Below are 25,878 nucleotides of genomic sequence, written 5' to 3'. Positions count from 1 at the left end.
GTCCATCTTAGTGTGCCCACCTTCTTGGCTATAGGCCTTAGTTTCGTAGTTGGGGCATAGGGCTTCCTTACGGCAATAGCGTTGGATATACTCCTATTTCCAATATTTGAAGCACTAGGTAGGGTCTAAGGTTAACTAGTAGGGCTTGTAGTCGAATAGCTAGGCCCTCTAAAGTAAGCCTTCTTCGTAGGCCTTTGTAGCTTCGGATTAGTTGGCTAAGGCAATGAGGATTATAGCCCTAGTATAGCCCTTAGTCATTGGAAGCTTGATTTTGACCTTATTAATACTCTAGAGGCCGATTTCCCATTGGAAAGTAGCCTCTAAGACTCTATCTAAGTCCCTTCAGTATACCCCTTTGACTAGGATTACAAAGGTCTTTATTGCCTCTTAAGCTTATAGGCTAAAGGCCTTTGGAACCTACTTTTCCTAGTTGGCTAAATACTACTTCTTAGTAGCTAAGTCTTTAAAGGTCAAGATAATATCTCTACTAGGGAGTTTCTAGGCCGCTATAGCCTTATTAGGCCTTTCTAAGGCTTGGTTAATAGCTTAGATCACCTAGGCTAAGGCTCTTATAGCTAGTTCGGCTAGTATATTGGCCCTATATATTGTAAGCTCCCTAGTAGCCTTAGGTAGGACTATTTTCTAAGGGGGCAATAGGGTCTCCTAGGGGGGCTCCTATAGCTATATTAGCCTAGGTTTAAGCTTATAGCTTCCATTGGTTGGTTTCTACAATAGCCTTTTTAACCTTTTTAGCTATAAGCTTCTATAGGCCTTGTTCAAATATATTCGTAGGCCCTAGAGTAGGGTCTTCGGCTTAGCTGCTAGCCTAGTAGTGAAGTGGTGCAAAACCTCTACACCAACCTGCCCCACCACACCCAGAACCAGGCGTACAAGATAGCTTCCAAAGGAATGCAGTGTCCCTTTGGACAGATGAAGATAGTACGTATCGAGTAGTGGGAAGACTGTCTTCCGAGAGGAAGACACATAGCTCAGGTACGTCTAGTGGGATGCAGCGGAAACACAAGAAAGGACAACAAGAATACGGTCAGAGCTCAATAGCTCAAATGCCCATCGTCTAGACAGAGGTAGAACAACAGAAGGAGAGGCTCAATAGCCTTCCTAGAAGAAGGGGGACCACCAACATAGTATCAACGAACGTATATTGACAACTACTTGATGTCTTGCTTCATAATAAAGAAGATGGGCTTAGCCCACTTAAATATATGTGACTAGAGGGTCAGACCTCCCCTGGCAACGAATGCAACGCTCTGAGACAAATAGAAAAACAGAAAAACTGGGTCCCCCATGCCCAGGTAGTCTATCACCCTAATTCAGTAGACTTCCTTGAGCTTGCTTATAATACTCTAGGCCTAGGCCTTTGCTTCAGTTAGCATTAAGGCTAGTAGGCTGCTCTAGAGGCTCTAGACTTTCTTCTAGGTCCAGTGAGTCTTTGGCTAGGCTTACGTAGTCGGGGGGGGCTGGTCTAGGCCAACCCTCCTTCTTTAGGCGTTGTGGGAGTAGGGTCGTTGGCACCTATTACTTGGTAGCTGTAGACGACGTTGCTAGCCGTTGGCAGGTGTTGGGGTCTAGGCTAGCCCAGTGGGGTAGGTAGGTCACGTGAGGGCGAAAAGTCTAACTGCTAGTCGGCTACCGCTAAGTTGCCCTGCTTTCTACCACCTCCTATACTTGTGTAATGGGCTGCGCGTAGTGGTGGTCGGTACGGCTAGATAGGGCTTGGCGAGAGCTTTCGAATGGTGGTGGTGTTAAAGGGTTTGTCAGCGTTGCGGCTAGGACGTAGGCAAGCAGAAAGAAGAGAAAAGTTCCTTTAAATACCTTTTTTAGGTTAAGATTTAATAGTACTATCTTTATAATATTATAAGTCAATATACCTAACCTTCCTATAACAGTTAGCTATAGAACGGCATTTAATGATAGTAAATGTTATACGCAGTTGTGGGTCACCTGTGGCCACCTGTAGCCAACTGCGCAGTGCGGGCCCACTAGGCCCTACAATAGCACTGGGCTCTACAATAGCACTGGGCCCCGCAACAGTGCACAGGCCACCTTACGCACAGGCCACCACACTCCTATATTTAGGTAGGCACTTGCTTACATCTCACACTCTTGCAATACATCCATCTTGCACTTTTCCAAAACTCCTATTTGGTTTGAGTGCGCCGCTGCCTTGGCTGACGAGGCCGAGCAGCAACATCACTTTGTTCGTGTAACAGTAAAGCTATAGTGCTATATAAGGTCTTTAGTAGTGTTAAGAAAATTCTTTTAAGATAGCTAAGGTTTAATAGTAAAGAGATGTACATTAGGAGCGGGCAATGCGATAGAAAAGGCTCTAAGCGATATAGCTAGCGCTATAGAAGGCGAGGTGCTAGGCGATACAGCTAGCGATATAGGAGGCGAGGCATTACATAAGGAATTAGGCGATTTAGGAGGCGATCTAGGAAGCGATCTAAAAGGCGAGGTACTACGTAAGAAACTAGGCAATCTAAGAGACGATCTAGGAGGCGAGGCACTAGGCGAGCTGGCTAGCGAGCTAGCTGGCGATGCAGCTAGCGATATAGCTAGCGATACGGCTAGCGATATAGTAAGCTTATAGCCTGCGAGAGCAGCAAGGCTAGCAATGTCTTTGTCCTTTGACGGCATTGCTATATATCTTATAGCGGTACGTCCCCTATCTAGATAGGGAGCGTAGCGAGGTTTGTAGCTAAATTTTAGTGGGAGTGTACGGACCGTCTATAGGGGGTTGTGGAAATAAGAAATCTGGGTTGTGGATTTAAAGAAGTCGCTGGCAAACTTGGCACTTTCCTTGGTTTCATCCTAGCGTACGGAGTACGGAATACAGTGAACTCGAACCTTATCAGCTTGTTATCGGCTGACAGGAGCTGCCGCGCATTCAACTCGCATGTGACGATGATCTGGTCTCAGGAATGAAACTCGACACGCGAGTGCAGCCAGGCCGGAACACGCCACGGCCAAACATGCAACATCCTGCATTCTCACATCGAATTGCGTAGCGCTGAGAGGTCGCGCCCCAGGTTGACGATAACGAGCTCCTCTAGGAGCTCCTCTGCGAACGCCTCTCGTCCTGCTCGACCGGCCATGCCAGAGCATTGCCCGTCACCAACTGCGACGGCCGGCTCCGACAGCGCCGACGAAACCTCCGACAGTCTGCGAATCCGCTCTCGCTCGCCGCATCCGTATCGCCGGCTGCCCTCCGAGTTGCTGGAACCCTCCGACCGTCTAGCATCCCGGGCGAGTCGCGCTGCTGCCGATGGCGGCCCCCCACGAAGCTCCCCGCCCCATTCGCTTCCCTCCTTCGCAAGGGAGTCTCCGCCTGTCAGCGAAAGCGGCACCGATGCGGACGACGAGCACTTCCTCAGGGGTCTTCCCGCGCCGAAGCGCCGACTGCACAAGGGACTGAGGGGCAGGAGGGAGCAGCTGTCGGGAAGCTCGACGCCGGCGCTTTCGCCAGCCCTTCTGGAAGAGGAGGGTCGGAGACCGCATTGGCGTCCCAGCCATGGCGAACACGGGCTCGACTGGAGGGGCACAGCCGAGCGGGCGCGCCGCCGCAGGGAGCTTGTTCGGAGGGCAGTTGAAGCAATTCTCCTCGGGTGCCAAGCGAGAATGGTGGCCTCGAACGCCGACGTGCAGCCTTCCCTGCGGACCTATCGCAAAGGTAAACAAACTTCGGCGAACTGTTCTCCCGGGAGTGGTAGCCTAAGCTAACACACTCCTCATATAGAGCTGTTCGCGGCGGGCGGGCTCTTCTTCTGTCTGGCTGCAGCGTACCCCCTGAGACTCATCGCTTGGGCTTATCGACAGGGGAAGCCTTCGCGGCTCATACCGATCCGCATCCCTGCCACATTCGACCCGGCACCACTCCTCTACCCCCCACTGCTTCCGGTTCTCGTGTCTCTTCTGTGTGCCCAGGGTGTCAAAGGCGCAGTGTTGCCAAGCCTCGTACTCAGCATTTGCACCTGTCCGAGACAACTAGTCCCTGGGGCACGATACTGGGAGCCCCTTAGCTGCACGCACTGGCTCCTCTCTTGCCTACCTTTCACACTGGACTTGCTCACATCCTCGACGCCATCATTCCGGCCAGATGAATTCTCCCGCGAAACCCTTACCTTGCTTTATCCCTTGCATCAGACGCTCTGTCTAATTCTTCACCACTTCACAACCACCAGCCTGCTGGTTTCGGAGCTCCAGTTGCTCTCAGCAGGCCTCATCAGCCTGCTCCTATTAGCTAGCTCTCCCCAAGCTGTCATCCTGAAGGCTCTGCTCTGGGGAGGCGGCCTCGGCCTCGTCGTCTCTTGCAGCCAGGTGATCCAATGGGGCATCTCGCTGGCTCGCGTGCCAAAATGGCGCTTCAGGCGTGCCGCCCCTCTGACCAGGGGCGAGTCCGGTCTCCGAGATCTTCGCCACTTCTTGCCCTTCCAGCGCCCGCGCTCCGGCTCGAGGGCCAGTTACGGCAGTGCCGTTTCGGACTCGGATTTCTCTGCTGACGACCAGTTCGATGGCCCGGTCCCCGCAAATGCCACGAAGGTCACGTATGCGGACGCCGCCAGCGACGCCGAACTTGTCCCCGCGCTCCCCGCGAACTTGGGTGCTGTGCAGCCGAATTTCGCGGAGCCGTGGCAACGAGTCCCGGCCCGGAGACACACCCTGCCTGCCATCAGCAAGTCGGCCACGGGGGTCAAATCCACCACCCCTTCCGGCCGCCGGAAACGCGCCATGTCTTCGAGCATGCGCGCCTTCGTCTCCCTCACCCAGGCCCAGGCCACCATCCGCAAGTGGCTGTACGCCTGCCACGTCTACATCTGCATCCTCGCGGTCATCCTCGTCGGCATCCGAGCCTACGTCCAGCGCTACGCCCTCTCCGGCTACGAACCCATCGGCTGGGCCCTCGGCTACCTCCTCGGCGACATCCCGCAGTTCCGCCTGCAGGTTGTCAAAGCCGGCACGGAGCGCTGGATCTGCCTCCCGCCCCGCGGCTCGCAGCCGCCCACCTGCCATGCCGGCTGGGTGCAGCACGTGCGCCTCGCCTGGCTCGGCGCCGCCAACACGCGCCTGCTGCTGAGCGGCTACTGGGTCGCCGTGCTCGCCGCCGGCCTCGCCGTCGTCTTCCGCCTCTCCCGGGTCTGCGAGGTCGACACCCGCCGCAAGGTCTTCCACTTCACCATGGTCGCCATGCTGCTGCCCGCCGTCTACCTCGACCCCTGCTTCGCCGCCCTCGCCCTCGCCCTCGCCCTCGCCGTCTTCCTCCTCCTCGACCTCCTGCGCGCCTCCCAGCTGCCCCCGCTCTCCCGCCCCATCGCCCGCTTCCTGGCCCCCTACGTCGACGGCCGCGACCTGCGCGGGCCCGTCGTCGTCTCCCACATCTTCCTGCTCATCGGCTGCGCCATCCCGCTGTGGCTCAGCCTCGCGTCGCTGCCGCGGCGGCGCGCGGCGCCCGCCGGCGGCGCTGCTGCTGCTGGCCCGCTCGCCGGCTGGGAGGTCCCCACGCGCGAGGTCGGCATGGTCTCGGGCGTGGTGTGCGTCGGGCTCGGCGACGCCGCCGCGTCGCTTGTCGGCCGCCGCTGGGGCGTCCGCAAGTGGCTGTGGGGCGGCGGCAAGAGCCTCGAGGGCAGCGCCGCGTTCGCCGCCGCCGTGTTTGCCGGCTTGATGGTCGCTGCGCTGTGGTTGAGGCTCGGTGGTTGGGAGGTCGCGTCGTCTGCTGCTCATGCTGCTGCTGCTTCTGCTGGTGCCGCCGGTGCGGAGGCCGCGTCTGGGTACACTGGGACTGGGTCGGGGTGGGACAGTCTTGCGAGCGTGTTGGATCTCACCCGGCTGTGGCCGTGGCTGAGCGCGCGCGCGCCCCGGGCGGCGGCGTGTGCGTCGCTCGCGTCGCTGACCGAGGCCGTGTTGACGGGCGGGAATGATAATGTGATCGTGCCGGTGGTGCTGTGGGGCTGTGTCAAGAGCTTGGGGGTATAGGGATATAAAATGGGCGGCCGGTATAGTGTATGTGTATATAGATATACCTCTTATCATGGTGGCCAGGAAAAAAACTTGGTAGCCGTTTAGCTTGCGGCGTCACGGCTGCGCTATCCTTATATTATCCTTTTCCGGAATTCGGGTACAGCACAGATCAGGGGGTGCTTGTTTCGAATTAAGACCATGCGATTTTGTTTCCTTCCCTCCCTGGGGGCAGTCGTAAGTTCCAAGACGTCCTTAATCAAACGTCGTCGTTACTACGTGAGTAGGTAGAGCCATAGTACAGGCGTCTTTGGGTGCAAATCAACGTTGGGGCTGACCGTCGACGGATCCAAGATCGCCATGTTGTTCACCAATCATACAAGTCTATATTTTCAACATGGTCTATCATACACCCCCAGTCCGACCTAGCTAGTACACCCACTTGACGACGGCGTTGGCACCGCCGACCGTCTTGCGGGCCAGGATCTCCTCGACAATCTCCCTGACTCCCTGCTTCTGCTTCCGCTCCCGGACGAACTCGTCGACAATCTGGCGGCGGGTCATGGTGCCCAGCATGACCTTCTTCTCGACCTGCTCCTCGGTCGGCACGCCGAACTGCGGGTACGGGTACTCGTCGTAGTTGGCGTCCGTGAGTAGCTGCAGCCTGGGCTTGTCCTCGGGCACGAGGAAGAAGCTCTCGGTCAGCGCGGCGCTCTCCTTGGGGTCGATGTCCTCCAGCGACGCGGGCTGCCAGCTCGGCGGGCGCTTCTCGATCAGCAGGGCGGTGACGCCCTCGGTGAAGTCGTGGGTGGCCATGAACTTGGCGGCCATGGCGTGCTCGCGCACGAAGGCGTCGTGGATGCTCCACTTGCTGCCGATGCGCATCTGGCGCAGCGCGACGTGCACGGCGAGCGGCGACCGCTTGTGCAGCGCGGCCAGCGTCTCCTCGGCCCACTTGCGCGTGGCGCCTTTCTCGGCCTCGAGCGCACGCAGGATCTCGTCGACGCTGTCGTGGCTGAAGCACCGGTCGATGGCGGTGCGCAGCTTGCCCGCCAGCAGCATCGGCTCGTCGTGCGGCAGGCCCGTGACGAACTCCTCGATGGTGGCGTTGATGGAGGTGAGGCGGGTCTCCATGCTGTCGGTGTCGTTGAAGCGCAGCTCCGCGAGGCGAGACTCAAGCTGCGGGAGCGAGGTCGAGTGCAGGTAGTGCGTGGCGACGCCGGCGTAGAAGGCGTTGGCGCCCGTGAGACGAGAGCTGGTCAGGGCGAGGTATGTCCCGATGGCGCCGGGCATCCTGGGGAGGAAGAAGGAGGCGCCGACATCGGGGAAGAAGCCGATGGTCGTCTCGGGCATGGCGAAGACGGTGCGCTCGGTCGCGATCCGGATGGGCGCGTGGATGCTCAGACCAACGCCGCCGCCCATGGTGATGCCGTCCATGAAGGCGATATAGGGCTTGTTGTAGGTCGCAATCAGGTGGTCCAGCTGGTACTCCTGAGCGAAGTAGTCCTCGGACTTCTTCTGGCCCTCGGGGCCCTCCTTGTTCCATTGGGCCAGCTGGGCTACGTCGCCGCCGGCGCAGAAAGCCTTGTCCCCGGCGCCCTTCATGACGATCACGTTGGCCATGTCGGACTTGGACCACTCGAGCAGGCGCGGGACGATCTTGCGGATCATGGACCCGTTCAGGGCGTTGAGCTTCTTTGGCCGGTTGAGCTCGATCGAGCGGAGGCCGTAGAGGCTGTTGAAGAGGACATCCTCGGGTTCGTCGCCGTCACGCGGCTTGAACAGTTCGTGCGCTTGTTGTGTTGACATCTGTTGGAGGTTGGTCAGCCGGTTGAGATGCAGAGGGCTGGTATAGCCGCAAGCCATTGAGCCTTTAGCGACGTACTGATCGTTGGTGCTGTGGCTGCTGAGGCAGCAGCTTGGCTCTGAGCGGCATGGCGACGAGGACCCTCGTGCGCTGTTGGCAGGCGCGACAGGCGGTTGCTGGTGCTGCCGGCGCCGCCCGGCGGGCGATCGTATGGGCGAACATTAAAAAGAGCGTCTGGCGATGATGTCCCGCGGGCAGTGCAGGATTGACCGAGAAGTGTGCCGAGGCCCGGGAACACTTGCTGTCGCCGCCGTCTTTTCCTGCGTCCGTCGCGGTATCCTGCTGCGATTGGTGGTTTGCAGCTTTTACTGGGCCGAAAGTGGCCGGGGCACCCGGTAACTCCCTCGGTATTGCGTACTGTAATCGTAATGTTACCGACGACCTCCGAAGCATTTCAGGCTGGGCGGTCGCAGGCAGCTGGCAACGAGCTGCACACCAGGTTCAAGAGCCAGACCTAAAGGGCCAACACTGGAGACAACACCGAGTGGATGGTCCGTTGACTACTCGAAGAATATCGGCGGAAACAGACTATCGCTATACACTATATCCATTGCGGGTTGGTGGTCACAAGAACGCATCGAAAGCAGCAATTCAAACTTGGAAATAACCCAATATTCACTTCGCAGCTGCCTGAGCAACGTTGCCTGTTACCTGCTTATAGGTCCCCGGCTTCGCAGCCGACGAGAGTACACTTCTTCCCTCGCTCACTCACAGCTGCTCCCACCCCTCGTCAGCCATTCTTGACCCCAGCCAGCCCCAGGAAGAAACTCGCAAGCCCCCAGGCACCGGGGTCAGGCACCTGCTCGAAGCCCGACCCGCCAATGTACACGGTCCGGCCCAGGCTGGCCTTCATGCCCTTGGTGCCCTCGGCCGCGTTCTGCGCTGCCTGGGCTGCCTGCCTCACGTCCCCCGTCTTCTCGAGCACCTCGACAAACGGGTACAGGGCGTCCACCAGCGTGCGGTCTCCCGGCCGGGCCGGCGTGTACCTGGAGAGGGCGCTGCAGCTCTGCCTAAGTGCCGCCGCCCAGACCTTCGGTGTCGCCTCGCCTTGGCCCTGCGATCTCAGGGCGGCTACGAGCGCGTTGAGGAAGATGGCGTAGAGCGCGCCAGACGTCCCGTCCATCTCCTTCTCGACGATGGGGACGATGTTGCCTAAGTCCACTACTGCGTCTCCGGACAATGGGTGCGACTGCAGGTGGGTCAGGATGGCTGCATCCGTTAGCAGTGCCCGTCAACTGGGGGAAGGGAAGTGGACCCCGCGCTTACCTTCGGCACCCCTCCTGAGTCCGATTCCGCAGTCGCCGTCTCCTACGACCGTGTCGTAGCGCGTCACTTCTGGTTCAACGGCGACAACGGCCTGAAGCGCGCGGGTGAGTGCCTGCTGCGCGGCAGTGCTGTCGATCGTCAGGCCGCTGGGCTTGATATTCCCCCCCAGGGACGCGTCCTGCTCCAAAGTTGCCGTGTTCTTCTCCTCCCACGTCTGTTTCGATATTGGCGACGACCATCCGGTCGCCTCGCAGGGGTAGTCGAGCAAGTCGATCATGCTCGGTCCGCCGATGCCCGTGTCGACCACGTTTAGCAGCGTGATGCTGAAGCCGAGCCCGTTGAGGCTCGTCATGAAGGTGCCGCTGAGGATGCGCACCGGCCGGATGCCGTAGCTCTTCTCTAGCTGCGACACCACCTCGGTCACGATGCCGCCCATCTCCAGGACGCTGACGCCTCCCAGGTTGTTCACCAGCAGCACCACCTCGTTCGAATTGACATTCAAGAACGCCCTGTCCGTGTCGCTCGGGTCCAGCATCTGCGCCAGCATCTTCCGCACCAGCTCCGGCAGCTCGACCACCTCCCTGCTCGATCCCTGCTCGTTGTGAATGCCCATGCCGATCTCGACCTCCCCGTCCCTCAGATACTCGGCCGAGTTAACATCTGGCTTCGCCCTCCCAGGGACATGGACATGTTCCAAGCTCGCCCCAACGCTCACCAGATTTTCCGCCACCAACCTCGCGACCTTCGCAACCTCCTTCAACCCGCGTCCCTGCGCCGCCAGCGCCCCGCTGATCTTGTGCACCAGCACGGTGCCTGCGATGCCCCTCCGTCCGACCTTGCCCGCCTTCGCCCTCCCAACCCCAACATCGTCCCCCACGACCACCATCTCGACCTCCACCCCGGCCGCCCGCGCCTTCTCCACCCCCACCCCAAAGTTGAGCACATCGCCCGTATAGTTCATCACCGTAACCAACACCCCGCCGCCGCCGCCGCCCTCACCTCCTTCCCCACCTCCCTGCTGCTGCTGCCGATGGGAACGCCCCGCCAGCGCCATGACGGCCGCGCGCACCTGCTCGGCGCTCGGGCTCGCGAAGATGGTGCCGGCGACGGCCGCGCTGAGCAGGCCCGGGCCGACCATGCCGGCGAAGGACGGCTCGTGGCCCGAGCCGCCGCCCGAGACCAGGTGCACGCGCTGCGCGGCCGCGCCGTAGCCCGGGCGCCGGTAGACCACCTTGTTGGGCGCGTCGAGCGCCAGGCCCGGGTTCGTCAGCGTCAGGCTGCGCAGCGACGAGAGCACCAGGTGGGATGGGTCCGAGAAGAAGTGCTTGGCCGACATGGTGAGTTTGAGTCAAGATCAGTAAATGAGGAATAGATTCGAGTATTGGCTGCAAGCCGAGATGAAAGACCCTCAGCTGCAAGCGAAATGCTTGAACGCCGTGTTGTTGGGATGTCTCAAACCCAACAGACTGCTGGCTGGGATATATCGGACGTTATGTAAGTCAGGCAAGTTTGAGTTTGAACCGCGGGGGCTTTAGCCAGATGTAGAGATTGCTTTAGATAACAGAGGAAGTAACTGCCTGCTCGACTCACTCACTTGACCCGCGGTCGGCACAAGCTCGATGGGTTGGTTCCCTTGCTTAGGCCCAGCGGTCGAGGTTCGGCAAACGGGCGACTCTGCTCTCCTTGCTCCGGAAGAGCTTGCCCGGCCATGAGCCGGCAACGCGCACCCGAGAGGTGGGGGAGGGAAGTGCGGGGTGGAGCGGGCTCAAAAGCAGGCGGGCTGATCCCAGCCATATCGTTCTCCCGCCCGCCAATGCGTGTCACGCCCGCCGGCCTGCCTGCGTGGACTGCGAGCATGGGCATTTTTTGACTACCGGTTTCATTGAGTGCGGATGGTTGCAACGGCTAATAGGAAGGCACCTGGAAGGGAGGGTGATGCAGGCGATTCGATGGAACAGTGCTGATTTGGTGAACCCGGTTCTTTTCATGGACCATAACGATGTCCCTATTTCCCATAAGCAGCTCTCAAAGCTGGAATTGTCCCATTTAAACCCGAAGATGCGAACGCCGTTGCCCATGCCGATATGACCCCAACGCCGTCGTGATCATACACCTTACAAGAAATCCGCCCGATATATAAGGTACCCACCCCGGCTCCGGGCTCACGAAATCACAAACGCGCACCCGGCAACCACCCCCAGCGCTATCGCCGACGTGACAAACCCGGCCGCCACGCGCTCGCCCACGCTGATCTCGCTCTCGCTCTCGCTCTCGACGCCGCCCGGCTGGTGCGCCTTCCCGGCCGGGTTCCCCTTGGACGTGCCGCCCGTGTCGGCCGTGAGCGGCGCGGCCGCCTTGCTGCTGGTGACGAGCGTATACATGACGGCCGACAGCGCGTTCATCTGCTCGCCGACGCCCGCGCTTCCGTCGAAGCCGCCGCCGACCGCGGCGTCGTCCCAGCGGAACCCGCAGGCCGTGCCGGCGTGGCCCTTGAAGGCGGGCGCGCCCGGGTTGCCGACGCAGGCCTTCGCCGCGGCCGTCGCGTCCGCCGCGAGCAGCGCGCGGATCGGCCCGGCCGTGTGCGGCGCCATCTGCGTCGTGCCGGCCAGCCACCGCGTCAGGTAGCCCTTGAAGGACCGCTGGTCGTTGTCGCACACGCCCGCCGGCTCGCACAGCTGCTCCACCATGACCGAGTTGTTGGTGAAGAAGGTCGCTTGGGCCGCCGCGAGCAGGCCGTCCACGCGCTCGCGCCACGTCGACGATCCGTTCGTGTGGTTGTACATGACCGCCGCGCCGTGAAGGAAGATGCCCGAGTTGTACGTCCACTCGTTCTTGTCCACCGCCGTGCACGTGTTGTCGGTGAGGTTGATGTTCGTGCCGTCGTGGACGTGGTAGTCGGCGCTGATGAGCCCCACGGTCTCCTGCCAGGTCCAGATCTTGGACGCCCACTCGGCGTAGGTCTCGTTGCCCGTGTAGCGGGCCAGGCGGGCGGCGATGTTGAAGAAGCAGCCGTTGGAGATGGAGTTCTTGTAGTTGTACCCGTTGTTGAAGGTGAAGATCTGCCAGCGCAGGCCCCCGCCGCACGTGGTCTCGTCCCAGCGGGAGGCGTATTGGTTGAAGAGCGACTGCGCCAGGGCGAGCCATTGCGGCTGATCCGACGGCGGGTTGGGGTAGTTGTTCTCCGCCGCCGAGAGCGCCGCCATCCCCCAGAATCCCTGGTCGTCGTTGCCGAGCGTGCGCGTCTGGTTCGCCGGCATGAAGTCCCCGTTCTCCGTCGCTTGGTGGAGAATCGCCTGCGTCGTGATGTTGTTGTACGAGTCGTCGCCCGTCAGTGCCCAGTAGTCGATCAGGGTGCCGAACATGGCGCCCGCCTCCCACCAGAAATACGGGTCCGGAAGGTTTCCCGGCGTGTCGCCGGTGTTGTTGCCCGTGTAGTACTTGACCAGCCCGAAGGCGATTGTGGCGGCGGCGGATTTGACAGACTCTGGACAATTGTTAGTCCACCAGGATCGTTTTGCTTTCACGGCAAGGAGAGACACCCGACCTTCATCCTCCAGGACCAAGTCGATTGCCGCCCCGGATCTCACCAGCACACCTAGAGCGGCCGCGAGCCCAAGTAACCTCATAGCGCCAGGCTCCTCCGTGCAGCCCTGGAGCGACGATAAAAAGAGAAAAGAAAAAGATAAGAATAAAAATAAAGTCAAACTAAAACAGCTAAAAAACGAAGCCGCGGACTGAGCTCATGACATGCTCAGAACCTCTGGGGATAACGGATGGTAAAAGAAGGGGCAACGTCCCGCAGCCAGCCCAGCTGGGAGAGATTCCGGGCCACTTGGATATCAATCACTTCTGCGTGAACCGCCGATACGGAACAACAATGGGGGCGTCAGATGTGTCGCAAGACCTCCGGGTGTTGTAAACAAGAGGAGCGAGGCACAGCCTCGAAGCTGGAGCAGAAACGAAAGTCAGAGCAGACCGCGACCGCGGCGCGCGATGAATCGAAAATGAATGAAGAAAAAAAGAGGACAATGAAAAGAAAGGAGAGGAAGGCCTAACAAGCGCTGGCCATGAACTCCGGACCAACAAAGCGATCCCAGAGTGAAGGTTTGTCGAGGAAAGCTCAAGATGGTGGTGTAGCGGAAGACATGCCCAGGGACCAGCATGCAGGGGGAGCCCCTCTGCTCCGGAACAAAGAGACATGTATGCCATGATCGTCCCAGGCCGGCAGCCGCCTGCAATTTCTTGGTGAGTCCGGGAGCACGGGATACCGCCGTTCGGGAACTGGGAGAAAGTGGGAGAGCACAAGAGGCTGAAACAGTTTGAGTTCGAGACCGTGCGGGCCCCCCTGGTCTCGCGAACCGTGTTGTGCTTTGATCTACGGAGTATACGGAGTACATACATGATGAGATCCTGCAAAACTAGATTTGGTGTCTCACCACCATCAGGAAGTGATGTGAGTTGCTGTTGTTGCGAGTTGGAATGGTCTGGCCATTCACGTTGCTGTGGTGAGCCTGGCGAGTCGTGAGTGGGCGTTGTTTATCGGTGCTGAGGAACCCTGCCACTCAGGACCCCTGAAAAATAGACGTAAGCAATCATTGGCTGCGTGCCTGGAGGCCAAGACTTAAAGGCGGGTTCAAGACCGCGACACTTGCCCAGGGTTCAAAGCTTGGTACACAGTAGGTGTCCGGGCTGCGGACGGTGGTTAAGAACGCAAAAAACTTTTATCTATCCGTTATCTCATACCAAATTCATGTGTCCAAATCATCAGGGGTTTTAGGGTATCTCAGGGCTGACCATGGCAGGATCCGTCTCGCAAAGAGAGCCAGCTCAGTGCTTGGAGCTGTGGGCGCTGCCCTTGTGCTTCTTGTGGGGCCTGTCATTGCCGCCCTCCTCCTCCTCGTCCTCCTCGTCATCCTCATCCTCATCCCCCGATTCAAAATCAAGCTCGCTCAGCGAGTCTTGCTCCTGAGCTTGGACTGCTGGTGTGTTAGCGGACCGCCGTCTGTAGGTGTGAGGTGAGGGCAAGACAATAGATGTGAACTTACTGAAATACTTCAGTGCGCCGGGCCACAGATCATCCGCAATCGCCATGGCGACCTCGTCACCTGCCGGGAAGATCTCCAGGTCGTCGTCCTCATCATCGTCTTCATCCTCCTCATCGGCGTCCTCCATCTTCTCGTCCTCGTCCTCCTTCTTAGCCACCGCCTCGCCAGCCTTCCTCTTCCTCCGCTCCTCCGCCTCCTCCTGGATGGCCAGCTTGCTCTCCTCGGCGGTGACGTAGTGGCCGACGTAGCCAAACCAGGCGAAGAAGCTGACGCCGCCCATGCCGGTATTGTCGATCTTCTCCTTGAGCGCCTTCTGCTTCTCGGTCAACTCGACCTTCGCCTTCTTGTCCTTGGTCTCCTGCTTGGGCTTCGCGCGCTGCTCGTCGTAGACGGCCTTGACCAGGCCCAGCAGCCCGTCCGTCAGGTCCTTGCCCTCCTTCCACTTGATCTCGACGGGCTCGCTGACGAGGCCGGCGAACCCGTCCTTGCTCTGGCGCCACCAGAACTTCTTCTCCAGCACCTTGTCCTCAAAGTGCTCGTTCTCGGCGAACTCAAAGCGGATGGCGACGCTGCGCGGGTCGCCGTTCTTCTCGTCCGCGTCGAGCTCGAAGCGGCTCACGGAGAGCGACTTGAGCGACGACAGCAGCAGCGCCGAGTCGGACGGCTGGATGTACTCATCCAGGTCCATTGGCGCCTGCTCGAGCACCAGCGGCCAGAAGTTGGGGATCTTGGCTACCAGCTCCGCGCGCTTGGCGTAGAGCGGCTTGGAGAGGGCATACTGCTGGCGGACTAGTGGCGATGCATCAGTGTCTCTGTCACGGCGGCGATCGCGGCATCTGGAGAGGGGCAGCGCAACTCACTGATCTCGGTCTCGACCTCGTCGAACCCATGCTCGAGGTCCTCCAGCTCCTCGTAGCTGACCGTGGTCTCTTCCAGCGAGGCTGCCATTTTTCTTGCTCCTGAATCTTCCGGATGATGGCTCGTCTGAGTAAGGCGGACAAAAAGAAACCTAGGAACGTGGAAGCGTTTGATGGCTGCGACCAAGTAAAATAGTAATGTAGTATTGGTACGGCCAAAGAAAAAAAAAAAAAAATCTTCTTGATTGCCCACCTCGTGGGCTAGCTAGCGCCGCACATGGCCAGGTCCTGCCTGTTCACGAAATTATGACATGGAGGCTTGGCGTGCATAAAAATGTTCGATGGTGGGGTTGCATGTGGGACAATTTCGGAATAGTTTGTGTTAAGTCCGCGCCGCCCTGCCAAGACCGACTGGACGGATACACTAAAGTAGTGTAGTGTACGCAGTAAGGCACTGAGTCAGCCCCTCCAGGCATGGACCTGTGTTCAGCTTCACCTTCGATTTTGGTATTGTTCTCAAACGAGCTTCTCAGAGTTTCCATTCGGCCCTGGGCATCTTCCTCCCAGCAATATGGCAGACTGGCGTAATCGACTGCCCGAACCCGAGCCCACTGTGTTGATGTTGGCCCTGCTCGTCTGCCGTCTCGCCCGTTGGCGTCAGACTGTGCATCGGATGCATTTGTAATAACCTCCAAGCCAAGATGTGTGGAAGCAAGGGACGCGAGGACCGTGGCTCTAACTTGCCGAGGCCGAGCTTCCAGAACTTGGTGTGTGGAAGCTCGAGGGTGGGGTACTCGGTGGGCACGGGATTGAGGGAATCGCGGACTCCGATCGTGTAAAGGCCGAGCGGCACTTGTGTTGGTCCACTGATGTTATCTCCGTCACATTCGCGCAAAGGTCCTTCCTTCTCCCAACCTACCTACCTGAGTTGCAAGCTGGGTGGAGCGAATAATGCACGGCACCACGGCACATTGGCACCCGACCATGGGAAGAGGATTACTGACATCACGGGCACGGTACCTTTGCATTCCCCGAATTGCGGCTCGCCTTTTCTACATATTTCCAGGCCTCCTCTCCTCCCAGTCACAAGCTTCCGTTCCCAAGATGCTGAGCGTCCTGCTTCGTGTGGTCACGCCTCGACTCTTCTTTTGTTTCCTTCCCTATTCCTAGTCCTTGATTCTGGTGATACCCCTTGTTTCTTTGTCATCCCAACTCTCGCTCGCTCCAGAGCTTTACCTTGGTTACCTTCCGTTCCCGATCGAAAACAACAAGAGCTTGGTTCCACCGGACTGGGACCGTGCCACCACCCAGACTGCGTATCCTGCGCTTAGATGAACCATAAAACACGGCTGGTGCTACCGCGTACCAACGCCGCCGCCCGCCATGTCTCAAAACAGTGACAAGGAGGGCAACTCCCCCAAGGAGGGCAACTCCCTCGAACCTGTCCAGCCCACCAAGATCCCCTACTGGCGCCTCGTCATCGACCAGGCCGGCGTCACCCCCGAGGTCCAGAACTACCCCTACCAAGGCGCCGGCACCGAAGACGACCCGTATCTGGTGCATTGGATCCCCAACGATCCGCGCAACCCCCTGCTGTTCAGCCCCGTGCTGAAGTGGTTCCTCACTCTCGTCGTGGCCATCGCCACGCTGGCCGTCGCCCTCATCTCGTCCGCCTACACGGGCGGCATCAGCGAGATGATGGTCGAGCTGGACATGGGCGAGGAGGTCGCCACTTTGGGCGTGTCCCTCTTCGTCGTGGGCTTCGCCATCGGCCCGCTGCTGTGGGCTCCCCTGAGCGAGATGTTCGGCCGTCAGATCTTGTTCATCGTGACCTACGCCGCGCTGACGGCCTTTAACGGGGGGTCGACGGGCGCGCACAACAGCTGGACCCTACTGATCATGCGCTTCTTTGCCGGCGCGTTTGGCTCCTCGCCTCTGACCAACGCTGGCGGTATCATCGCCGACATGTTCCCGGCCGCCCAGCGAGGCTTGGCCATGTCGCTGTTCGCGGCCGCGCCGTTCTTGGGTCCCGCGTTGGGTCCTGTTATCGGCGGTTTTCTGGGGATGAATGCTGGTGCGTAGTGGATTCCGTCCACCGTGTCTCTCTCCAGCCGTGCACTCACTGACGTCTGCCTCCCAGGTTGGCGATGGGTCATGGGCTTCCTGACCATCTTCTCTGGTGCTCTTTGGATCATCGGAGCTATGCTCGTGCCCGAGACTTACGCCCTAGTCCTCCTCCGCCGACGTGCCGCCAAGCTCTCCAAGATGACCGGGAAGGTCTATGTGAGCAAGATCGATCACGATCGCGGCAAGGTCACCTTGTTCCAGTCTCTCAAGACGGCCCTGAGCCGCCCCTGGATCCTTCTCTTCCGCGAGCCCATCGTCCTGCTCCTCAGCATCTACATGGCCATCATCTACGGTACGCTGTACATGCTCTTCGCCGCCTACCCCATCGTCTATCAGCAGAACCGCGGTTGGAACCAGGGCATCGGCGGCCTGCCGTTCTGCGCCCTCGTCGTCGGGATGGTCGGTGCCGTCTCGTACAACATCTGGGATAACAAGCGGTACATCCTCACCGAAGACAAGCACGGCGGTTTCGCCCCGCCCGAAGCCCGCCTGCCTCCTGCCCTCGTCGGCTGCGTCGCCCTCCCGATCGGTCTCTTCTGGTTCGCTTGGACGAATTACACATCCATCCACTGGATGGCCAGCGTGGCCGCCGGCGTGCCCTTCGGCTTCGGCATGGTCCTCGTCTTCCTCAGCATCATGAACTACCTGATCGACGCTTACACCATCTTCGCCGCGTCCGTCCTCGCGGCCAACTCGGTCCTCCGGTCGCTGTTCGGCGCCGCGTTCCCGCTATTCACCACCTACATGTATCAGAATCTGGGCATCCACTGGGCGTCCAGCATCCCGGCCTTCCTGGCGCTCGCCTGCGTGCCCTTCCCGTTCCTCTTCTACAAGTACGGCGGGGTCATCCGGGAGCGCTGTAAGTACGCCGCGCAGTCGCTGTTGTTCATGCGCCAGCTGCAGCAGCAGCAGCAGCAGCAGCAGCAGCAAGGGGAGGAGTCGGAGCCGGAAGAGCAGGAGGAAGTGCTGGAGGACAAGGACGCCGAAAAGGAGGCCCGGACGCCGCACGGCGGGGGCGACTCCTCGGAGGCCACGGCGGCGGAAGAGGAGCCGGACCAGCCGACGTACGCGCCGATCGGTGCGCGGGGATCCAGGCCGTCGAGCCAGCTCTCGAGGGCACGGTCGAGGGCGTCGTCGGTGGCGGCTAGGTCATTGTACGAGGGCAACCCGTACGATATTGACCGGGTCAACACGAGGAATTCGTTTGCATAGAAGGCGTCGCGGTAATAGAGTGGTTTGCATCTCCGGTGGGGGTCTGGGTTCATCGCATGGGTTGGATACCAAAATGGGCGGTCTCGTTGTTCTTTAGCATTAGAACTGGATAACTGGGTATGCCTCATCTCATAATAGACCTTCAAAAATGCACGCCTTGTTTCCGAGAGTTGTGAGGATGAGAGGGAGGAAACAAACCCTGGCTGGATCTGGCCTTACCTAAGGTTGCAAGACACCTGACTGTGTCACACCACGGTAAGTGGTGAAGCGAAGCGTGATCGGGCCGAGGCTGATGCGATCGCCAAAAAAAAAAAAAAAAAAAAAAAAAAAAAAAAAAAAAAAAAAAAAAAAAAAAAAAAAAAAAAAAAAAAAAAAAAAAAAAAAAAAAAAAAAAAAAAAAAAACGTTAACCCGAACCCTCACCACTAACCCGGGTGGTTGAACCAGGGCAGCTCGCGGTACCAGGTAGTCAGTTGAACCGGCTTGCGGTGGTGAAACCTGCTTACGATGGTTGAACTGGCTTGCCGTGGCTACACTGCTCTACTATGACGTCAACAGCGCCCTCGACAGCGCCCACCACACTACCCGAGGGCGGAAGGAAAAGTGGGTATTTTCACAGCCCTCTCTCCCTCCGGGAGAGAGGGGTACAAAATTGCTGGACACCCCAAAAAAAACGGACACCTCCCCACCTAAATTTGTATACGAACGCGTCCTAGCACGGGGGATCATGACCGCGTCAACCGTATCAATTTGAAGCTATTGCCGCCAGCTAACCTACAAGTGGTAATGTTTTTTTATAGTGTTTTGACGCGCTATGCCTAGATCTTCGAACTACCTGCCTAAGCTGCCTAGTGTATACGCCGCCCGCTGGCTTAACAACGCCTTTGTACGCTACTATGCTAACTACCTTCGAGGTAAGGCTAATGGCTATACAATACCCTCTCTTCGTATTGTGGCTAAGCGGTTCGGCTATAGTAAATCGCAGATTGCTATATATCTTAAGGCTCTTCGTAATATTAGCTCGCCAGCACTAAATACCTATTGGATTGCTAGGCGGCTGTACGCGCTTTGATGCAGAAAAATGCGGAAAGGTGGCTAGATGCGCAGAATAACAAGATGTAGATTGATGATGGTGGTGGATCGAAGATCCGGGCGGTGGTGCGCCAAGAAATATGTGTCTGCAAGGCAGAACACATGTGCGTACACCGCCTGCCCGAATGGGCCTAGCGCTGCAAAGTCTGCAACGTGGGGCGTAGGGCACCCTTATCTAATCTACGTACATAGACATATAGGTCATATGACCCCCCTATTCCAGCCTACCCTGTATCAAGTGCGGGCCTACAAAAGAAAACTGCAATGCCCTCATTGCCTTCCGAATCCGGATCATGCCTTCGGATTGCCATCCTTCCACTATATCGCATTCTACGGTGCCGATATAGGGTGGTAGCTAAGCCATTGCGATAACTTATTGGTTGGGAGCGTAGGTGGCGAATTGATCTGATTTGGGCTATGTTGATTGAACTAGCTACATCTCGAATTTCTCTATAGATTTGAGCTTTTCTAGCTTAAAACTGTAGAATCAGCCAATTCTGCGATTTTCGCGATTTTCGCAATTTCTATACTCTTCTATATCCTCCTGTCAAATCGGAATAGGGTTCTTCTAGTGCTGGCTATAGCCATCTAGCTAGTAGTGTCGTATTCCGCGATGCTATAGCGCCTAGGCACTACGCCAATTAGTATAATCTTCCTGCCTAGTATCCAGTGTGCTAGAGGGTGTACCAATGGGTGTAATGTACTAGCCGTTGGCCTTCCGAACTATGCTCCTTGCCGTGTGCCTATGTTTCGTATCGCTATTGCCGATCGCCTATACTGTGATCCTTGGCTCGGATATGCTGTGATCTTTCTGTACCGTAGTTTAGGCCGTTCTACCTGGGCTAAGAAGATCCTTGGCACTGCCCTTAGTGGCCTTCGCAGTGATCATTGTCGCTCGGGGTGTCTTCCTAGGAATCCTTCCAAGCCTCTTTCTAGGCATCCTTCTGGCTATCCTTCCAATACTTCTCGTAAGCTACCGTAAGGAGAGTCGGTCGTACTTCGGTGATCTTACGTATATATTGCGCTAGGGTGTATTTGGTCTTTGGCCGTGGAAGGAAGCTTATAATAGTTGAATCTAGCCGATTGTAGATGGTGCCGGCTACGCTATACCAATTCGAGTTGTTATAGTTGATATACCCTACAGCTCGCGTGTACCGTAGTTTCGCCTAGAAGAAATTCACTAGGGCATCTGGGTCCTCTACGATATGCCAGATAGCCAGTCGGCCAGTGTTGAACTTCGTAATGGCCACCTGACGATCCATTGCGAAGCGCTCAATTAGTCGATCAAAGATTGGCTCCAATCCGGCTTGTCGGAGCTGGAAGCGTTCGATCGAAGTGGTCTGACGAGGGCCTAGTCAAAGGTTTGTCAGGCGGGTGGTCGACGAGGGCCTAGTTAAAGGTTCGTCGGATAGTTGACTAGATCGTGTATAGCCACCTACTTAAAGTTCGATAGTATTGTACGCCAGGCAGTCAGCTGACAATATCGTAGATGGCCATCTACTCAAAGTTCGATAGTTATCGCCTACGATACCGTCGAAGATAGAGATGGTTGACTATATTCTGAACGGCTACCTACTTAAAGTTCGGTGGTTATCGCCGTAACATAGTCGACTAGATCACAACAGTTACCTAAGTTCGCCGAATAGATCTAGGCCAAATCGAGTACCTAAGTTCATCGATTCGAAGTAGTTGAAGAAGCTCGCGAAGCGATTGTAAGGCTGTCTACCTAGAGTTCGACAGCGATATAGGCGATTCGCGTCTGAACACTCCGATTACCTAAAGTTCACTAGAGGGCCCGAAAAGAAAAGAAGAAGAAGGAGATGGTTAGGCCATCGATCTTGTAGTCGTAGCTACCACTTGATGTAGAAAAATACGGAAAGGTGGCTAGATGCGTAGAATAACAAGATGTAGATTAATGATGGTGGTGGATCGAAGATCCGAGCGGTGGTGCGCCAAGAAATATGTGTCTGCAGGGCAGAACACATGTGCGCACACCGCCTGCCCGAATGGGCCTAGCGCTGCAAAGTCTGCAACGCGGGGCGCAGAGCACCCTTATCTAATCTATATACATAGACATATGGGTCACATGACCCCCCCATTCTAGCCTACCCTATATCACGCTTATAGATGTGGAAGACAATGCCCTTGATGTATATACATAGTGGCTATCTACCTTAGGATCCTTGCCTATCTAGGATCTTATCGAGGGCGCTACGAATCGCCTATAGGTACATCGTATTCCTTTTGTAGGCCCTATTAGCCACGCTTAGTAGGCGTATTGGCAGTTCGATATTACGGACCAGGCTGTACCCAGGCTAGGTATGTGGGGGCTACGCCTAGGATCCGTGGCGGCCCTAGGGCGGACCCGTAGTAGGCCCGCCTCGCGCCCAGAATAACGTCGGCCCGAACCCACTCCGCGAGCCCCTAAAAACTCTATACACAAGGACCGTAGCCTATACTTCTCCTTTTCCTTTCCTTAAGATAGTTAAATAGAATATCGTACGCTTATCTGCAGACGCTATAAGGCTAGTACGTTATAGTTCAACTACCTTTACGTAGATAGAGCAGCTATTATTTCTAGATATAGACGAGAGTAGTACACTAGGCGTTTCGACGCTAGTACCAAGTAGGCTAGACGCTACTATAAACAACCTAGGTGTCCTGTAGGTCCTAGACCTAGATTAGGTCTATAAACACTTTCAACTCTTATAGGAGACGATCGTATATTAGAATATAACTATAGAGGAACTTTATATAGCCTAGATTACTATAGCTTAGACTATAAACGCCCCTATAGTAGTAAACGCCTAGGCTCCAACGACTAATACTATAGCTCTAGTAGCTCCTTAGATATAGTAGAAGCGCCTCCCTATAGGACAACCCTTCGATAGTAAAAAGGAGCTCTTTGCCGTCTAAAGGGCTACGATAGTATATATCCTAGTAGCGGACTAGGACTTTATCGGAGGTCCTTACAACTAGTAGGTATTTATTTAGGGGAACCTTAGCTAAGGGATCTAGGCTAAGGTCGTAGCCTTTTATAAGTTGGGAGGACCTAGCTACAACTACGACCTAGGAGCGTTTCTTAAATATCTTATAATAGTCTATATAAACCTCTATAAATAGGTTATAGCCTTAATGAAGTTAGATATACTCTACTAAAGAGATAATGAACTATTCTCCTCCTTTATTATTTACTTTAAGGTAAAGCTATTGAAGGCTAGAAGATTTAATTAAAGCAACGAGGTATAACTTATTAGACTATAATGATGTCTCTCCTTAAAGTTGAAGTATATTACAATAGGACGGGGGGTCCTATAGAACGACTATATTATAGTCGTTATAAAGTATTATAAGATCGCTATCGACCTAGAGGCCCTTTATCTAGAGGAACGACACTAGCGGTCCTAGGGTAAGCGACCTAGGCCTAATATAGATATAGAGAAGGATATAGATAGAGATATACTGATAATTGGGATCAATATGATCTATATTGCCCTAGCCTAGGGGGGAGCTAATAAAGGTCGTAGAGGAAAGTAGTAGTAGAACGGAGGAAAACGAAGTGCGAATATACTATAGGCGAAGTAGATAAACAACAAAGTATATATAGCGCGCTAATAGGCCAAAGCCTATATCTATTATAGACGCTAAGGCCACTTTGTAGCTACCTATCCCTTCGCCCTAGCTAAGAGACTAGCTCCTTAGGTTGATATCAATAAGTTGGAGGCTAAGGAATAGATAGAGGAGGATTCCCCTTCTAAGGAGGAGGAGGGAAAAGAGTAGCCCTTATACAAAGTTTTATATAGGGGCTAAAAGGACCTAGCCATTTATAGAACGAGTTTATAGAGATTAGAGAGAGAATAGATAAGCCCTCCTTTCTTATCTCTATTTTTCTAAACTCCTTTAGTTTTATAAACGTATAAGTAGATAGTAGGTACTAGAGCTATAGAGCTATTAGCGAGAGAGTATATTAGAGGTTAAAGATCGAGTAGATAAGCTTATTAACTCCCTATACCCTAGGTATTATAGTTAAAGAGGTGTAAATTATAAAGAAAATTATATATATTGCCTATATTACAATGGACGTCGATAGGTAGATTAGTACTACTATATTTTATATAGTACTAAGGCTAGCCTACAACGTTATATTAGGGCTCCCCTAGATAAACTACTGTAGAATTGTACTAAACCTAGCTAATAGAGTCCTTATTATCAATTTGTAAAGCGGCCTATAGGTATATAAATGCTCCTTATAGTGGAAAGAAGCTAACGCTACCCTAATTATAGGTATAGTATTTATAGACTTGGCCTATAGGGTATAAAGGAAGAAGTCTAAAGAGGTATAAGACATATTCCTCGTTATTAGTATCTATAAGATAACTACTATATTGAGAGTGGCTATCTCCTAGCCCAATATCGACCTAGACCCGAAGATCGCTTTGCTAAAGGAGCTATATAACTTTGCTAACCTCTTCGATAAGGAGAAGGCGAACGACCTTCCCCCCTATTAGAGGGAGGCCAACTATTATATCTGTCTTAAGATAGGCTTAGATAGAAAACCTCCTAAGCTCTTATAGGGACCCTTATATAATATACTAAGGGACTATCTCCTAGAGATTTAGAAGTAGGTCGTAGACCTATTAGATAAAGGATAGATCTAGGTAAGCTCCTTATTGGTAGTCGCCCTAGTCCTCTTTATAAAGAAGCTAAGAGGAGGATAGAGGTTCTATATAGACTACTGAGCTTTAAATAAGATTACTAAGTAAGATTAGTACCTACTCCCCCTAATTAAGGAGACTCTTTGGTCCTTAGCTAGGGCCAAATAGCTTACGAAGCTAGACGTTAGGGCTATATTCTATTATATCTAAATAACTAAGGGAGATAAGTACCTTATAGCGTTTTATATAAGGTTTAGACTATTTAAATAGCTAGTCTACCCCTTTAGGCTTATAGGTACTTCTACAACGTTCTAGAGATATATTAACAACGCCTTTAGTCTAACGTTAGAAGACTATATAACGATATACTTTAACAACGTTTTAATATACTTGAGCAAGAGCTAAAAGGACTATATAAGGAAGGTATATAAGGTCCTTCGAAGACTAAGGGATATAGGCTTTAACCTAGACCTTAAGAAATATATATTTACGATAAAGGAAGTTAAGTACCTAAGGTATATTGTAGAGGCTAAGGTCTATATCTACCCTAACCCTAAGAAGATCAAGGCTATCTATAAGTAGGAGGTACCCTATAAGGTCCAAGGAGTATAGAGCTTCCTAGGATTCACTAATTTCTATTGCGATTTTATCTTTAACTTCTCTAAGAAGATAGCCCTATTAATATACTTTACCTATAAGAACGTCCCTTTCCACTAGGGCAAAGAGGAGTAGGACGCCTTCGATATACTTAAGGCTACATTTATATTAGAGTCGATCTTTGCCTAATAGAATCCTAAGAGAGAGACGATTATAGAAGTAGACTATTCTAGTATAGTACTTAGTAGATATTTATCTTAGTAGGGAGAGGATAGGGTTCTTTACTCTATAGCCTACTACTTTGTAAAACTAAGCTCTACTAAATGTAATTATACTATCTATAATAAAGAGCTATTAGCTATTATCTTATATCTCAAAGCTTAGTTAGCGGAGCTTCGAAGTATAGTAGCCCCCTTTACTATTTTGACCGACTATAAGAACTTTAAGTACTTTACCTAGCTACGTCCAATTAGTGAATAGTAGGCTCGATAGGCGGAGACGCTCTCTCTATTCAACTTCGAGCTAAAGTACTGGCTAGGATCCTAGGCTTTATACCCTAATACGCTCTTTTAGTATAAATAAGACGAGCCTAAAGATAGCTAGTATATCGCTTAGCTATTCTCTCCGATCAAGGTATACTAGACTAGTGTATAAGAGGAGGCTAGGTTGCCTATAGGAGAGACGCTTTTTAAAGATAAGTAGCTTATAGCCCTATAGGACAAGGGTATTGTTGGAGATAAGTACTATACTTACTAGCTCTAAGCTATTTACGACGGAGCTTAGAAGTTTCTAAAGGAGGCGAATATAGTATAAACCTAGATCGTAGACTATTCTTTTAATATATAAGGCGCACTCTAGTTCTATAGCTGTCTCTAGCTCCCTATATAGGAGCCTCTAACTACTATAATCATTTAGTAGATCTATAACTTAGCTATATTAGGACACCTAGGGTGCAATAGGCTATTTAAAATACTCTAAAGAGATTACTACTAGGACCTTATATCGTCTAATATAAAGCAGTTTATTAGGAACTATAACCAATGCCATTGGAGCAAGATCTCTTAGCAACTATGTTAAAGGCTTTTACAACCTTTGTCTATCCCTAATCGCTTTTAGAAGTAGATCTCCATTAACTTTATAACCGACCTCCCTATAAGAGACGAAGGGGCGCCTAGCTACTTTATAGTG

The 25,878-nt window shown here is 54.5% G+C and overlaps 6 protein-coding genes across 6 annotated transcripts; 2 read left to right on the top strand and 4 right to left on the bottom strand.

The window, feature by feature from the left end:
- Positions 1–3,114: 3,114 nt before the first annotated feature.
- THITE_2038621 (uncharacterized protein) lies at positions 3,115–5,991 on the top strand (the record flags this gene model as incomplete). The annotated part of the gene is made up of 3 exons (XM_003649620.1): positions 3,115–3,691; positions 3,758–5,718; positions 5,776–5,991. 3 exons carry the CDS (start codon positions 3,115–3,117, stop codon positions 5,989–5,991), a joined length of 2,754 nt encoding a protein of 917 aa, XP_003649668.1.
- A 234-nt stretch (positions 5,992–6,225) lies between these two features.
- Positions 6,226–8,173, bottom strand: THITE_2108432 (uncharacterized protein). Its single transcript, XM_003649619.1, has 2 exons — positions 7,859–8,173; positions 6,226–7,782 (listed from the first exon to the last, which is right to left on the bottom strand). The coding sequence occupies exons 1-2, from the start codon at positions 7,907–7,909 to the stop codon at positions 6,403–6,405; spliced, it is 1,431 nt and encodes a 476-aa protein (XP_003649667.1). The 5' UTR covers positions 7,910–8,173; the 3' UTR covers positions 6,226–6,402.
- A 114-nt stretch (positions 8,174–8,287) lies between these two features.
- Positions 8,288–10,124, bottom strand: THITE_2108431 (uncharacterized protein). Its single transcript, XM_003649618.1, has 2 exons — positions 9,107–10,124; positions 8,288–9,049 (listed from the first exon to the last, which is right to left on the bottom strand). The coding sequence occupies exons 1-2, from the start codon at positions 10,065–10,067 to the stop codon at positions 8,571–8,573; spliced, it is 1,440 nt and encodes a 479-aa protein (XP_003649666.1). The 5' UTR covers positions 10,068–10,124; the 3' UTR covers positions 8,288–8,570.
- A 1,144-nt stretch (positions 10,125–11,268) lies between these two features.
- Positions 11,269–12,732, bottom strand: THITE_2084845 (glycoside hydrolase family 76 protein; the record flags this gene model as incomplete). The annotated part of the gene is made up of 2 exons (XM_003649617.1): positions 11,269–12,590; positions 12,651–12,732. The coding sequence occupies 2 exons, from the start codon at positions 12,730–12,732 to the stop codon at positions 11,269–11,271; spliced, it is 1,404 nt and encodes a 467-aa protein (XP_003649665.1).
- Positions 12,733–13,703: 971 nt separating this feature from the next.
- THITE_2108425 (uncharacterized protein) lies at positions 13,704–15,313 on the bottom strand. Its single transcript, XM_003649616.1, has 3 exons — positions 15,012–15,313; positions 14,152–14,940; positions 13,704–14,082 (listed from the first exon to the last, which is right to left on the bottom strand). The coding sequence occupies exons 1-3, from the start codon at positions 15,097–15,099 to the stop codon at positions 13,934–13,936; spliced, it is 1,026 nt and encodes a 341-aa protein (XP_003649664.1). The 5' UTR covers positions 15,100–15,313; the 3' UTR covers positions 13,704–13,933.
- Positions 15,314–16,285: 972 nt separating this feature from the next.
- THITE_2108423 (uncharacterized protein) lies at positions 16,286–18,418 on the top strand. Its single transcript, XM_003649615.1, has 2 exons — positions 16,286–17,082; positions 17,149–18,418. Exons 1-2 carry the CDS (start codon positions 16,392–16,394, stop codon positions 18,345–18,347), a joined length of 1,890 nt encoding a protein of 629 aa, XP_003649663.1. The 5' UTR covers positions 16,286–16,391; the 3' UTR covers positions 18,348–18,418.
- The last annotated feature ends 7,460 nt before the right edge of the window (positions 18,419–25,878 follow it).

Source organism: Thermothielavioides terrestris, chromosome 1 (genome assembly GCF_000226115.1).
Source record: "Thermothielavioides terrestris NRRL 8126 chromosome 1, complete sequence".
Lineage (NCBI taxonomy): Eukaryota > Fungi > Ascomycota > Sordariomycetes > Sordariales > Chaetomiaceae > Thermothielavioides > Thermothielavioides terrestris.
Note: the sequence above shows the minus strand (reverse complement) of the source record. Positions and strands in the feature narration are given on the sequence as shown.